At 42.6% G+C, this 16,492-nt stretch overlaps 1 protein-coding gene across 2 annotated transcripts in view; it reads right to left on the bottom strand.

Annotated features, from left to right (window-relative positions):
- SGCG (sarcoglycan gamma) overlaps window positions 1-16,492 on the bottom strand; it is a 130,409-nt gene that overhangs the window by 39,564 nt on the left and 74,353 nt on the right. For both annotated transcript variants that reach the window (XM_066582234.1, XM_066582225.1), the window contains exon 4: window positions 14,348-14,435. In XM_066582234.1, the coding sequence (XP_066438331.1) occupies window positions 14,348-14,435 (88 nt within the window). The remainder of the gene's footprint in view (window positions 1-14,347; window positions 14,436-16,492) is intronic.

Below are 16,492 nucleotides of genomic sequence, written 5' to 3'. Positions count from 1 at the left end.
CCCCCGCTCCCCCTGCTCACTCCCGCAACTCACCGCTCACCCCAGCCAGCACCAGAATCTTTTGAGACAAGCGGGCAGGTACTCGCAAAAGACAATACTCGCTCGAGTAATTTGCCTTAGCGAGTACGCTCGCTCATCTCTAATTGCCAGGAATCTCCACTAATCAACTGTTTGATGACCTGTCCTGAGCACCCTGGATTTTCATTTTGGAGGGAGGCACACATGTACCCTGTGGTAAGTAGTCCTAGGGAATTCCCCAGCAATTTTTGGAGAGACTGCTCGCTCGCTCACTAGTAGATCGCTGCAATGGTCAGCTAAACAAGCGTTATAAAAAATCCTTGCTCTTAATCATTGACCTGTGTGAAAGGGCTTTTACAGTCTGAATTATAGTCAAGAGCAGTATTCACATTTCTGCTGGTTGTAAATGGAAACTTATTGACATACATTATTATAACCTTTGTATATTGTTTTATAGCTTTCACGTAGCATAATCTATATCTAAAATTGAGTAACTTTTTAAATACATTGTTTTTCTTATCTTGATTATGCCGTGTGGCTTGAATGATACCCCAGAGCTGCATTCACAATTCTTCAGCGATGAAACCTTCCTCCCTTCCTTGTTGGCTCAATGTCTGCACAGAGATTGATCTGGTTATTTATATTTTGGGTAGTGATCTCCTGTAAGAAAATGTAACTCTCCACTGCTCTGTAGAAGCTCAATTAAGATACTAGCCATGTATCAGACAATAAACTTGTTGATTAGTCAACAATGTGTTAATTCTACAACATGGTGCACAGATTTTGGAGAATGTGTTGGAGAGGACTTGTAGACCACCATAGGTTTTACCACTGTTGACTGTGATTCTGGTTCACTAAGGACATGGCCCCTTTTACCAACCAAAATAAAAACTCTTTACCAATATAAACTTTACACAGCCCATGTGTCTGTAACATATATGAAGTTCATTTAAATAACAGTACAGGCAACATATGAGAGAAGTTTAAAAACATCCTAAATACCTCATGGGAGCAGTTTATACCCTTCAAAAATAAAAGAACTACGAATAGAAGTAAACCAATGTGGCTCAACAAGACTGTAAGGCCTCATGTCCACGGGCAAAAGAAGAATTAAAATCCGCAGCGGATTTTAACTCCTCTCCCGCTCGCGGATCCGCACCCCATAGGGATGCATTGACCACCCGCGGGTAGATAAATACCCGCGGATCGTCAATAAAAGTGATTTTAAAAAAAATGGAGCATGAAAAAATCTGGACCATGCTCCATTTTCGTGCGGGTCTCCCGTGGGGACGGCTCCCGCGGGCTTCTATTGAAGCCTATGGAAGCCGTCCGGATCCGCGGGAGACCTAAAATAGGAATTTAAAAGAATTTACCCATCCGGAGCGGACCGGGAAGGTCTTCTCTTCCTCACGGCCGGATCTTTCTTGGTTCGGCTCGGCGGATGTGCCCAGCGCATGCGCGCGGCACGTCGGCGACGTGCCGCCGGCGTGACGAGTTCATCCGCCGGCCGAAAAAAATGATCCGGCCGTGAGGAAGAGAAGACTTTCCCGAACCGCTCCGGATGGGTAAATTCTTTTAAATTCCTATTTTCAGCGCTCATGTCCGTGGGGCAGGAGGGACCCGCTGCAGATTCTCCATGTAGAATCCGTAGCGGGCCTGATTTTCCCCGTGGACATGAGGCCTAAGGGGGGTAATCAGTGAAAAAAAGAAAGTGTTTAAATTACTAAAACAAGAAGGCAGTGAAGAAGCGCTGAAAACGTACAGGGAAAAAAAATCAAAATGTTTAAGGATAAGATAAAACTGCCAAGGAGGAGACAGAGAGACTGATTGCCAAGGAGGGCAAAAATAATCCTAAACTAGTTTTCAATTACATAAACAGTAAAAGGATCGGCACTGAGAGCTCTGGTCCTTTAACAAATAATGCAGGAGAAATCCTAGAAAATGATGGGGGGAAGGCGAATCTATTAAAGAGTTTTCTCACAAGTCTATTCCTGAGAGAAAATGAAATGTAAAGAGATGCAAGCAGATAAAATGAACCCACCACTAAATATTACCTATCTAACGCAGGAAGAAGTGCAGAGCTGGCTAAAAAAGTTTAAAATCGACAAATCGCCGGGCCCAGATGGAATTCACCCAAGAGTCCTAGGGGAACTAAGTGACGTCATAGACAGACCGCTATTTCTTATATTTACCAGTAGGGACTCTATTGAGACCAGGGTTGTACCACTGAATTGGTGCATTGCCAATGTGGTTCCAATATACAAAAATGACTCTAAAAGAGAGCCTGGTAACTACAGGCCGGTAAGTCTCACTTCAAAAATTGGAAAAATATTCAAGTGGTTTCTAAGAGATGCCATCTTAGAATACCTCAAGAAAAACAATCGTATAACTCCTCACCAGCATGGGTTGATGAGGGGTCGATCATATCAGACCAACTTGATCAGCTTCTACAATGAAGTAAGTTCTAGGCTGGACCTGGGAGAGTCTATTGATCTTGTATATCTGGATATACCGTGCCGCATAATAGGTTTATATATAAAATGAACAGATTATCATTTTAGCACTGTTGCCTTTCAGTTTTGGGCTCCTAGTTTTAAATCCTAACATGGATAATATCTGAAAAACTCCATTCAGATGTTGCCCTTGATCAGATTTGAATGCACCACTCCAGCACTGCAAAGCAGCTGTAACAAGTGAGCCATCCCACTTGTCTGTTCTAGTGCAGAGAAGGCAAAAAATACCATGAAGAAGCACAAAGAGAAAGTACAAAAAATATCCAGATGTTGCCTTTAATCAGATTTAAAGCTGGAACTCCAGCAATGCAAGGCAGAAGTGCCAGCAACTGAGCCACCATGATTGGTCTTCCTTCTCTGGAAGAGGGGAAGAAGACAGGGAAACAGTCCATGCCGATGCTTTTCTTGGAGAGATTTGAACCGGGGACTCCAGCACTGCAAGGAAACGGTGCTAAAGACTGAGACACCATGCCTGTTCTTTGTTCTTCATTCTTTTTCTAGTTCTTACATCTTCTCCTTCTAACAATTTCTTATTCCTCCTCCTCAAATGAAGAAGAAGAAAGTGAAGCAGACGAAGAACAAAGAGAACGAGATGAAGAAGTACAAGAAGGAGGAGGAGAAGGAGAAGAGGAAGAGAAAGTGAAGTAAGAGATAAGGAGAATAAAAGAGCTTCCCTTCTCCCCCTCCTACGTTTTATCTTTCTACTCCAGAGAAGAAGAAGCAGAAGGACTAAGGCCTCATCTCCACGGGATTAAAATCCGCAGTGTTTTTCCCGCATACGGATCCGCGCCCCATAGGGATGCATTGGACACCCGCAGGTAGTTAAATACCTGCGGATGTCATTTTTCCCTTCAGGCGCGGATCCGCGCGTGGGAAAAAAAACGCGACATGCTCCATCTTAGTGCGGGTCTCCCGCGGGGATGGCTCCCGCAGGCTTCTATTGAAGCCTATGGAAGCCGTCTGGATCTGTGGAACACCCGTACCAGAATTAAAATTCACCTGTGCAGACGCTGTGAATCTTCCCACCGTCGTGGCCGGATCTTCTTTCTTCGGCCCGACGGATGCGCTGAGCACATCCGCCGGGCCATAGAAAGAGGATCCAGCCGCAACGGAGGGAAGATCCACAGCATCCGTACAGGTGAGTTTATTCTTATTTTCAGCTTCATGTCCGCAGGGCAGGTGGGACCCGCTTGCGGATTCTGCATGGAGAATCCGCGGCGGGCCTGATTTTCCCCGTGGACATGAGGCCTAAGAAGGAAAAAGCTTAGTGGCTCAGTGCCCCTCCATGCCATAACATAGCTATAGTGGCCCCCTCTATGCCCCAATGTAGTTAGAGTGGTCCCCCTTTCAATTTGTCCACACTCATGCTTGTAGCTTTGGTCAGTAGCTTCAGATCTTCAGGATCTTCAGTCAATGTGACATCTACACTCAGTTGCTGCTGTCTTAACACCCCCCCCCCCCCCCAGTCTGCAGTTCTCACTACAGTATGAGCTACAATAGGAGTCAGGCAACAGCAGCTAAATGCAGCTATCACAGGGATTGAAAATCTGAGGCTAATGACTGGCACAAGTGTTGGGGTAACCCGACAGACACAGTGGCGAGGGGAGCCTTTGGGCCCCCTGGTTTAGGGGCCTGGTTGCAACTACAACTCCTGCAACCCCTATAGCTATACCACAGGGGTGGTGCAATATCATTATAATTACAGAGCAGTATTACAATGGAAGGTAACGGCTCTATTACAAAATTGGAGGGAGATAACACAGGAGGACATCTCAGCTGCATTGCTCTTCTTCCTAATCTCCTTCCCTGCAGTGACTTAAAGCATGCTCACAAAATTCCCCCTTAGAAGTGGATAGGTCATTTTCTGACTTAGTTTTCTTATTTCTAAGTGTCTTCTATAAACCAAATCTCAGGAGCTACTATGGCAGCAGCTCAAACATGATAGCTGTTTCCATAAACATATACAAAATGAAAATCTAAAATGAAATTCAAGTTAGATAAAAAGCAAATAGTTCAGTATGAAATATAATAATAATATGTATAATATAATAAGTCAACTCTTCTTGGACTGTAGGATATTACCATGCATACAGAAACTGTGTTCTATATTCATGTGTGCGAATGCAGACGTTGTCTAGCAGCCTGGATGCCAATGTGTGTATGTAGCCTAATGACTCAGTCTAATCATAGGCTACAATATCCTAGTATAGTAACCACTATTATGCCACGCCAATACTTTGTTCTGTCTAGCAAGGAGTACAAAAATATAATTTGCTTATTCCTTTATACAAATGTAAAACAGGCACAAAAAAAGAGCTAAATATTATCTAATAGTAAAACAATCAACATCACTGCAATAAAAAAATCTGTATATTCAGATCCCAACCTTTATGTACTGCAAATGCAAAACATGGTATAAGCTCTCTGGCTGAGAAAATGACATTTGACATTAAATTACATAGCAACAATATAGCAACATAACAGGGATTTAGTTTTTTTTGTTCTTTTGGTCTATGGTTAAATTTACAGTAAAACTGAAAATGTAAATAAAGACCATTGCCCATTAAATATAAAGAAAGACGATAACTAGATGCTTTTATCTAGTTATAACGTAATATGGGAGTAGGGGATGTGAAGTCGGGTAACATCATCTATAGGCAAGTGTATGCACAGAAATCCAAGGGTGCTTTTAGGGGGGTTTATAGTTGCTTGGGTAAAACACAGAATAGTTTTAGATGGAGACAATCATTCATCACGTTTGTCATTCCAGGACATTTCTAGGATTCCGGGACTGTTTTAGTTAATTTTTGGTGGTAGTGAGTCAGGAGTCACGCAACTGAGTCCAGAATTGACTTCTGAGTCATACTGTGTCCTCCCTGGGTATATTTAGCCTGGTGATAAACCTGCTTACACTAGTAAGTCTTAGAGTCCCTTTGGTTTTACTATGCAGTGAATAAATTATATATATTGCTCATAATGTAACAATATACATATATATTGAAATAGATGAGTACGTTCACTCCGGTGCCCACCGTAGTGTAATGGAGAGTAACCACACACATCTATGCTGCAAATAGCAGGTGTGGGACATTCAATGTGTGTCCCTTGGATGGAGTCAGGCAGGCCCTTTGGGTGCAACAGTTTATATTACCATGGCCTCAGGTTACAATATCTTCAACATACTGTGGTCTTTCCAAGACTATTTAACTCGATGCCAGACTCAATACAGAATGTCACAGACAGCCCGGATCAGCGGCATGTGCACTTTGCTAAAAAATCCAGCAAACAGCATGGGCGTCTCACTGGTAAATCACCTGTATTACTGAAGTGCCTGCACTGATTGGCTGTCTAATAGCGCCTCCCTACAGTACAGTGTGGTGTTACATGTTCTGTACTGTTCTTTACCTGTACCAGGATGAGCCGCTCCTTGTGACACCAGGCGAGGGCGACTCCATGTTCTTTCTCTGGTACACGGTGTGTTCTGTACAGAACCCTGAAGAAGCTCCTGTCCTCACCATAGAAAGTGATTTACATCTTCCAGCAACTCTGTATGACTTCTATATGTAACAAACTGTTCTATATGTATTTGTTCTCTTCTTATAGTTCTTTATTCCAATTTTGGGATGGCATTTTGTTCCTTCAGAGCCAATAACTAGTTTTCATTATCAAGTTACGCAATTTTCAATTTACAATGGCCATCCTGGTGTGAATTAATATTGCAACATTGTATCCATGCTACCCCTAGTATATAACCTAAGAAATATGTGCCCCGACCAATATGCATCTCCCAAAAATTGTACTCATCATGACAACCTTGTTCCAAGAGCCATGTGTTAAATGTAGACTATGCACAAACGGGTTGTGAGCATTTTTTGACCCCTTTCCACAAGGTACAACAAAATCCATGATTAATCCCAATGCAAACACAAATTAATAAGTGAAGGAAAATTTGGAGCTTTTTAATGACAGGATTCTGAACATTTTAATTTGACATCAGCACACAAATTCCCTTTGCTCTGACAGTAAATTATTGAGCCAACTGTCAAAAGGGGGAGCCGGTGGAGGATTACTGTGATTAGGATAATGAATGACTTACATAATTAATGACTTTATCCAAAGTTCTTTCCTGAAATAGATCAAACATAGTTTTAAGGAGAAGATGCAGATGCAGGCTTACATTAAGCCAGGAGAAGATGGAACGCACACTATGTGCCAAGCTTCATCCAAGACATGGATAAATACAAACTACACTAACCTTTCCTCTATGCCATCCTTTCATATAATGTAAAGGTGCAGGCCCTAAGGGAAGGCAAGCTGAGGTAGTACTAGACACGGGCAAAGGAGAATTTACTTTGCGGTCAAATTCATAAGACCCCCTGTGGAATAGAAGACCTCCCTTTGATTGTATTTTTATCTGAGGTCTGCATGGCCGTTCTTAAATTTACAGAAAATGTATAACCTATTTTACAATGAAAAGCCCAACTAAGGTGCAGATAACAAATTGAGTCCAAGCGCAACAGACTGCTCTTGCAGCAAGTGTACAGCGGAAGTTACATTAAACAGTGGGATGAAACTGAAAGGGAGGAGACATAGATTAGATACTTTGAAAAATGTTCTGACAGTGAAGGTGATGAATGAGTGGAACAGGTTACTACGGGAGGTGGTGAGTTCTCCTTTAATGGAAGTGTTTAAACAAAAGCGGGACAAATATCTATCTGGGATGATTTGCTGATCCTGCATTGAGCAGGGGATTGGACCCGATGACCCTGGGGGGCCCTTCAAACTCTACCGTTCTATGAAAAACTCACACTGTATAATGCTCTGGCTGAGTTTTCCACAAGTGAACCAGTGACAAGGGTGGGCTGATAGCACGCATGTTGCACGTGAGAACTTCGCAGTGAGCTAACTGCCCTTCCACGAGAGTGCCTGCGTAGGCAGAAAAGATGCAAACTAGTAGCTGAAAAAGCAAGGAAGGAAAACGATGAGAAGCGCCCCATGACGAAGGAGGGCATTCATTCTAAAATGCATAGAATTTCTTCGTATTGGAGGCCTTGGTAACTACTGGGTCACATTACTAGTAACCCACATGAGGCAGGGGCACAAGAGAAGACTACTAGCTGTTCCACTTCTCACATGAAAAATTTTTGAGCACGTAAAACATCATGACCGGAAAAATAGCACATTGGCGACTGATTTTATACGGTGCATGAAAAGATAGGTCTTGTCCTATCTTTTTCCGAGATACACTGACGGCTCCTATAGGATTCTATGTGAGCTGATAAAAAAAGGGAGGGGGAGGGAGTTTATCTGTGTCTAATGCCAGGGAAAGAAGACAGCTGACTTTATTTAAGCATTAGAAGTAGAGATGAGCGAGCATACTCGTCCGAGCTTGATACTCGTTCGAGTATTAGGGTGTTCGAGATGCTCGTTACTCGTAACGAGCACCACGCAATGTTCGGGTTACTTTCATTTTCTTCCCTGAGAAATTTGCGTGCTTTTCTGGCCAATAGAAAGACAGGGAAGGCATTACAACTTCCCCCTGCAATGTTCAAGCCCTATACCACCCCCCTGCAGTGAGTGGCTGGCGAGATTAGGTGTCACCCGAGTATTAAAATCTGCCGGCCTGCGGCTCGCCACAGATGCGTTCTCACTTAGCTGAGGGAAAGTGCTGTTGATGCCGGGGCTGCTATAGGGAGAGTGTTAGGAGTGATTTTAGGCTTCAAGAACCCCAACGGTCCTTCTTCTCTATATGCGCTCAATGGGGCCGGCGGCAGCAGCGCCGACCCCATTGAGAACATATAGAAGACAAATCATTCTTCTCTGCCACAGCTGTAACAGCTGTGGCAGAGAAGAACGATGTTTGCCCATTGAATTCAATGGAGCCGGCAATACAGCCGACTCCATTGAAATCAATGGGCTGCCGACGATCGCGGGATGAATTGTCGGGAAGGGCTTAAATATATAAGCCCTTCCCTGCAATTCATCCAGAAAAGTGTTAAACTAAAAAATATATATATACTGACCTGCTACCGGCAGCCGGAGTTCCGCGCGGCCGTCCTGCAGTGGGTGTGAAGGGGGTGTGAGTCAGACCTGCCCCCTGATTGGCTCAGCGCTGAGCCAATCAGAGGCAGGTCTCACTCACACCCATTCAGTGGGTGTGAAGGGGGTGTGAGTCAGACCTGCCCCCTGATTGGCTCAGCGCTGAGCCAATCAGGGGGCAGGTCTGACTCACACCCCCTTCACACCCACTGCAGGACGGCCTCGCGGAACTCCGGCTGCCGGGAGCAGGTCAGTATATATATATTTTTTAGTTTAACACTTTTCTGGATGAATTGCAGGGAAGGGCTTATATATTTAAGCCATTCCCGACAATTCATCCCACACTCGCCCGCAGCGCATTGCTTTCAATGGAGCGGGCTGTATTGCCGGCTCCATTGAATGCAATGCGCTGGACAGCTCCGCCCGATTTTCGGGCGATTTTCGGGCACCGGTCACGCGATTTGCGGATGCGCATCCGTCAAGCCCTTCCCTGCAATTCATCCCGCGATCGTCGGCAGCCCATTGCTTTCAATGGAGTCGGCTGTATTGCTGACTCCATTGAATTCAATGGGCTAACATCGTTCTTCTCTGCCACAGCTGTTACTGCTGCGGCAGAGAAGAACGATCTTTATGCTGACAGTGCGGGGGGGGGGGCACTCTTGCCGCTATTGTGGCTTAATAGTGGGACCTGTGAACTTGAGATGCAGCCCAACATGTAGCCCCTCGCCTGCCCTATCCGTTGCTGTGTCGTTCCCATCACTTTCTTGAATTGCCCCGATTTTCACAAATGAAAACCTTAGCGCGCATCGGCGATATACAAAAATGCTCGGGTCGCCCATTGAATTCAATGGGGTTCGTCACTCGAAACGAACCCTCGAGCATCGCGGAAATTTCGTCCCGAGTAACGAGCACCCGAACATTTTGGTGCTCGCCCATCTCTAATTAGAAGTCATTCTGAGAATTTTTGCCAACACGAGCAGTATATTTTTTCGCCTATACGCGCGCAGCTGCCATGTAATAGATGAGAAAACTCTAATTTAGTTCGGGACTTGATCTCAGGTATTCTTCATTTATGTGATTTTTGCCTGCGATGCGGAAAGTGTAAAGGCATATATGGCTGTGTGATTTTTTGGTGCCAATTTTTTTGTGATTTTCATGTGTTTTTGTGATTTTCATATGCAATTTTATCAGATTTGTATTGTTTTTTCCCACATAAAAAATGCAAAAATTTACCGATTTGCACTTTATGGTTCTCTTAATTTTTTGTTATGGTCCCCATGGTTACATGCATTAAGAATGGCTCGAACTCATCATTTGCATCATGCGAGTGAAATCCATTTTTTTACTTGAATGGGCAATTTTCATCAGAAAATCAGGCAAAAATAAAACATTCTGCTTTTTTTTTACTTAGAGAATACTACTGGCTTGATGACTACCCGTAACAGTAATTCAGAGACCAGAAAACCTTCACTCCCTTATCAGTGTCTGGTTAAAAATGTTTGTTTCTGTTGCAGTATTCTTTTAAATGCAAACCAATCACATCCATATAGGCTCACATGGTACCAAACTTTTTTTTCAGTCAACAATTGATAACTGTGGTTTGTCTCATGACGCCAGTGCCACTTTCCAGGGACTGCAAGAGTTAATGACAAAATGACTGACACGAGTCCTGGTAGCTTTGATTAGCAAACTGGAGGTATACAGTTTACTTCAGCTTTTAGTAATAGTCTAAACAACAATTACAGTCTTGCAGTAATGGCAGAGGTATTGCTTTGTATTCAACAAATAACGTTGCAGTAGATTTGATGCTTCCTATAAATGATTCTTGCTGATTTTCAGAAACGGAAACTCAATTACCTGCATTTAAAAAGGTATTTCCAAGATTAATGTTCATACTAGAGTTGAGCGAACGTACTCTTCCGAGCTTGATGCTCGTTCGAGTATTAGCATACTCGATGGTGCTCACTACTGGAGCGAGCACAACGCCGTGTTCAACCCCGCCCCAGTTTTGGCCCTCCGTCACAGGAAACAAAAAAAAAAGCTCGGCAACCGGCGGGTCCCATACAAAATGCTCGAGTCTCCCATTGAAGTGAATGGGGTTCATTACTCGAATAGAGCTTTCGAATTTTATGAAAAGCTCGACTGGAATAACGAGGACCCGAGCATTTTGGTGCTCGGTCATCTCTATTCATCACCTATTCAGGTGGTCTATTGGGCTCACTGCAGCCCCCACAGTAAGGAGGCAATTGAATGGAGTGGTGATCGAGTATGCTTCAATCATGTCAATGGGGCTGTCCAAAATGGCCAAGTACAAGCGCTCTTTTATTTCCGTCAGTCCCACTGAAAATGAATGAAGCGGTGACAGCATACATACACAAATGCTGCTCCATTCAAGCTCCTCCTCACTGTGGGGGGTGCAGTGACCTTGAAGAGGGGAGATGAGGGAAACAAAGGACTTCGGTTCTCAGAATCGGTAGGGATCCCCCACCGATTAAACGTATATCAGCTATCTTGGGAATACCCCTGTTATGGCTGCGTTGACTGGGTATTACATAAATCTAATGTATATATGGGCGTCCACAGATGTTGGAGACAAGAGCGGTCGGCATGTTGGATTTCTTTGTCCTCACAGGAGAAAAGTCGATAGATCTGGCAGTGGCTTCTTTCACTGACTTCTCTCCTACTGAGAACTGTTAACACGACCAAACTAGTGAGGAATCATTTTCTATTTTCTACTGATTTGGATCATACTTTTCTATTTTGTTCTCCCAATGACAAAGTTTCCAAACTAACTTTGTATTAAAAACAACCGGATGGCACTCAAAACCTATGTTCAAAGGTCTGAGATGCTTTTAAATAGTGTGTAAACTATTGTTTTTACTGTAAAATAGAATAATATAATAAATCTTGTTATTTGTATAGTGGTCACTTATTCTGCAAGCACTTTCAAGCAATTTATTTATTACCCCCCACCAAGCTGGGGACTCATTTTACCGACCTTGGAAGGATGGAAGGCTGAGTCAACCGGCTACCTGAACCATGCGGGGATTGAACCAGCAAACATTAGGTTGTGAGCAATATGTGTACAGTAAGTCTATTCTATGACATGTTGTTATGCAGGAGACCATGAGTAACTAAGAGATTTGAATTAATAGGCAATTAAAACGATGTGCCTATTGAGGTGTCACAGGTCCATAGGAATAAATGAGATTTCCTTTGCATGCCAGTTCATTATACATTTCTAAGCGGCACACATTCTTTAAGGTTATTGATTCTGCCTGTATATACTGTATGTATTTCCGTGTGCTTAAGGCTTTAATATTAATGAGGCACAGAGTTTTGATGAGAAAATAAGCTAACTTTTCAGCGTCGCCAAGAAAAATACTGTACAGCCATTTAATTATTCCTCATCCTTCCTAAAGGAGAAACAAATATCTAAAGGTAAAAGACCGAGCAACACAATGCCAAAGCACACACAGGCAGAAGTTAATTGCTTTGTGGAATTGTCAATTACAAATTAATGAATTTCACTATAAAATATGATCTGCAATCAAGCGTATTATGAATAGGAGCAAATGCGCGGTATGTGGGACTTGGAGGCATATTCTCCGTAGATGTAATATGTTACTACAGTACTCCAGTAATTACCAGGGCTGAAGAAAGTGATGGTTACTGAAGTGCAGCAGCTAAAGCAGACAGTTCCTGATTAAAGAGCTTTATCTGGGAGACAAGTAATACACCCGCAAGCAAACACAACAAACTTGGTACTCTTTAGATGAGCCAACTGAATAACTGCTCAATACTTAAAGGCAATGCACACTTCTGCAACCCATTTCTTTTAAACCGATGCCTCTAAAACGAAAAATAAAGCAACTTTGCAAATAGTCTGCATTACAAAGTTCCTACCATTTCTTTGTGTCTGCAGCTCTTATGCAGACCTGTGCTTCTCCATGGTAACAGACAACAAACACCGTGTAGTCAGGTCCTGCAATCATAATTTTTCTATCTGTTCCCAGCTTTCTGCCTATATTCAAAATGTATCTTATGAAAACATGGAGTGAAAATGGAAGGGAGTGTGACTACAGGACGTGACTACACAGAGTTTGTTTGTAGTCTGTTACTATGGCGATACACAAGTCTGCATAGCAGATAGAGACAAAAAAATAGTAGGAAATTGTTATTGAAGATTATTTTCGGAATTGCTTCTTTTTCTCTGCAGATGCATTGAAGTAATAAAAGAAAATTGGTTGCAAAGGCGTATATATGTATTTTTCTTCCTCTTTAATTACCTGTTCAGCGGGGGTCCCAAGCGACGGACCTCCGCAATCAACTATTGATGACCTTTCCTAAGGATAGGTCATCAACAGTTTAGTGCTGGAAATCCCCTTTAATTAGTCTAAGGCTTTATTCACATGAACGTATGCGTTTTTATGGACGCAATCAAATCCAGAGCTTAATTAGCGTTTTCTCGCCCATTCACATGGCCGGGTGCAACGTATTAGGGAAAAAATATGCTGCAGCCCGGAAATCCATCGGCATAAATCCTCAGAATGACTTCTAATGCCTAAATAGAAGCACCTGTAAGCTTTTCTCTGCATTGGAGTCTATGGGAGCCGCCAGCATATATCGGTCAAAAGATAGAGCAAGACCAATCTTTTCCGGCAGAGTATAATTTCTGTTGCCGATTTCGGTCGCGTATGTGCTATTTTTCCCGGCACAACAATATTACGCAGCCAAAAATCGGTCATCTGGATGAATGCATTGGCAGCCAACGCTTCAGATGGTCGCGATTTTCAGCCAACGTAAAAATGCTCATGTGAATAAAGTGTAAAGATGACTATATGTGTGTTAAGAATAACTACAATGTCCATAGCATGCAAGGAATATACAATAATGTTATTTTCCATCCCAGATGCCACTGTATGAAGCCTGGATGAGAATGTATTAGACTTTAGTTGAAAGGAACTTGTGACAGCAGTCATAAATGTATCATCCACTTTGTACGACACTGACATGTAATCTATGGGGCTCTTTGTCAGATACTCTTCGTTTCCTCTGCAGTACCTCCACAGGTGAAATCAATGAGCTGTCTTTCTAATGCACTGATGTGCCCGGTCCTACACTTTTTAGCTGCTCTCCATTTGATTAACAGGAGATGGTCTTGAATTGTCTGTTAGCTCAGAATTCCCTAATAGGGTACAATGAGTTTTCTAAACCAACCAAAGAACTTCTTTGAAAGTAAATGAGACTACATGTTATAGTTCGGACTACACAAAAAGTTTTCTTTTCTTTTGCTGTGTATCTTTTTGTGTTCTGTACTTCCTCTGTCCAATATTTCTCATTTATTGCAGCACAATTGAGTATACTTTCATCCTCTAATGATCTACAGTGGCTGTATGACTTACATGCATTCATTTGGAGAGTATGCAAGTTTTCTGCTGTTTAATCAATCCTTGGCTTCTATCTAAGTATATTGAACATTACACTGAAAAATACTGCTAAGGAATATGTTGTTTGGGATATTCTGCATTTCCTGCCTCATTATTCAGTGCAGTAAGCATATTCTTTACATGGAAACGTATGTTCTATTCATTATCACCATCCTGAGACCATTACTAATGTTAGGGTTCTACAGACACATTTATGGTGCTTTCCTTCGCTCGGAGAGTTGCAGCATCAAAAATTGCATGCCGCTGCTACATCACAAGGCGACTGTGTCTTTATTCAGATTTCTTTCATCAGGATAAATGTGTTCTTTCCCACCAGACGTGACTTACCAACTGTCAATCTGCCCATGATCTGTCCTTCAGAGTTTCTTGCATTTACAGTCACGTTTTGAGAAGATTGCAAATGTAGAGAATTGTCCTATGGTAAAAGAGACATGTGTTACACATAATATACTGCATTACATATACAATATACAGCCTCGGGCTTGTGCTTTACATATACTACACAAAGACCTTGTACAGAAAGGTGTGTAGACATAGGGGTGCAGAGACAACAGTCCCATTCCCCATTCTTGGTGCCAAAATACCCATTTTGCCACATCAGGAGTGGAAAATACACTGAAAAAACTATATTGGAAAGATTTGCACCCCTTTTGTATTTTGGACCCACTCTTGGTTTTGGCTTGTAAATTCTAATGCAAAATGCTAACTAGAATATGGCCCTGTGAAAATGGATGAGTAGAAAGGGGCAGTTACTAATCAGGCATAGGCAATGATATCAATAGTTGCAGTTGCAATCAAAATTATTTAAATCCCACTGCAAATTACTTTTATATGGCGAATTTACGAAATTTACAAACTTTCAGCTGTTTGCAAAAAAAAAAAAACAGTCAAACAAGAACAATTTAAATAGCTCAACACTACTAATATAACAAGTGGTTTCTCCAAATTCAACACACAATGCCACTTTTGATGACTACTGTCTCAGAATTACAGTATTCAATCTCCTGTAAAGAATGCCTCATAAGAGCACACATTTGCAAGTCAGGTGTCTCAAGAACACCTGATACAACTAATCAAGGGCTTCATTAGTTGCATGGGGTGTGCTTGAGAGAAAACACATCAAATACGTGGAGTGGCTAGGGCTGTGTTAACTGTGACGTTTGATTGCATGTAGAAATATTGCTAAGTCAAGAGAATGTTCCAAAAAGTTAAGTGAAGAGATCACTGCCTTGCTCAAACAAGAAAAAGGATAAAAAAAGATATTACTGAGTATGCCTAGAGAGCATAATTTGCAAGTTCAAAATTAAAGAAACACTGGCTACATTACCTAGATATAATAGAAACTGGAAGACTGATGCCACCAGATTCTGGAGGAGGCTGGTGATCAAAACTGTTGTGACTATTAACCCTTTCCAATCCAATTTGTGTCCTGGTTTTCCTAGGGGGCTTACTCTTTTCTGCCATTATAAAACGGCGCTATCTGCTGGCTAAAGCCAGTACTGCATGAGGTGACACGTTGGATAGGCTCCGACAGCAGAGAGGCTGGCAATATACAGTAAGAGAACCCCGACGGACATCTTCCAACATTGGAGCTGCACAGCCTTAAATCATAATGTCTTTAGAAGTCAGACAGTGGATTTGAAAGGGTTAAAATCAATAGAAGGGAGTGCTCTTCAAAGGGGTTTTACAGGAAGAATGCTATTCATGATATCAATGAATGACCTATCCTTATGATAGGTCATCAATACTTGATCGGCTGGGGGCTGTTGCTCAGAATCCCAACCGATCAGCTGAGCGGGCGCATACACAGAGGTCAGAGCAGTAGCCTCAGCACCGACCTCCGTGTAGTGTCCGGCACTTGTAATCCCACTAATTTCAATGAGAGCTGTGTCTGTAGTTACAAGTGCCGCCCACTACACAGAGGTCGGCGTGTATACTTCCGCTGCTTCAGCTCCAACCTCTATGTATTTGCGGCCCTGACAGCATGCGCCCGCTTAGCTGATCGGTAGGGGTCTCGAGCGACAGACCCCAGACGATCAAGTATTGAGGACCTATCCTGAGGATAGGTTATCAATGTATTCTCCCTGGAAAACACCTTTAACAGCTGTCAGCCAAATTATTGTTCAGCCTACTGCTTTCTTAGCCCCCATATTCACAAGAATGTTCGCCTGGGCCTAATGTTCAGATGTTTAGGAAGGTTAGCCGTAGCCAGGTTATCTCTTCTGGAACAAAAGGATCGAAAGCTGAAATTAAATTTTCCCGATCCTTCTTTTTCCCTACATCATCTGTTGGGCAAAAAGTTGAAGGGCGCTCATATGCATTAGAGAGTCGTCCAGCTCTACTGTTATCGGTGGCTTTGAACAACTGAACACTGATGTCTACTGGGGTCTTAAAACTTTATTTTTGTTTTTTTGTTTTTTTTTGCAGTCACGAAAATTCTTGCTACATTTGTTCTGAAATCAGGACATAAAG

The sequence above is a fragment of the Eleutherodactylus coqui genome, chromosome 1, assembly GCF_035609145.1.
Source record: "Eleutherodactylus coqui strain aEleCoq1 chromosome 1, aEleCoq1.hap1, whole genome shotgun sequence".
NCBI classification, from domain to species: Eukaryota; Metazoa; Chordata; class Amphibia; order Anura; family Eleutherodactylidae; genus Eleutherodactylus; species Eleutherodactylus coqui.
The sequence above is the reverse complement of the archived record's forward strand: the minus strand, read 5'-3'. Positions and strand labels throughout refer to the sequence as shown.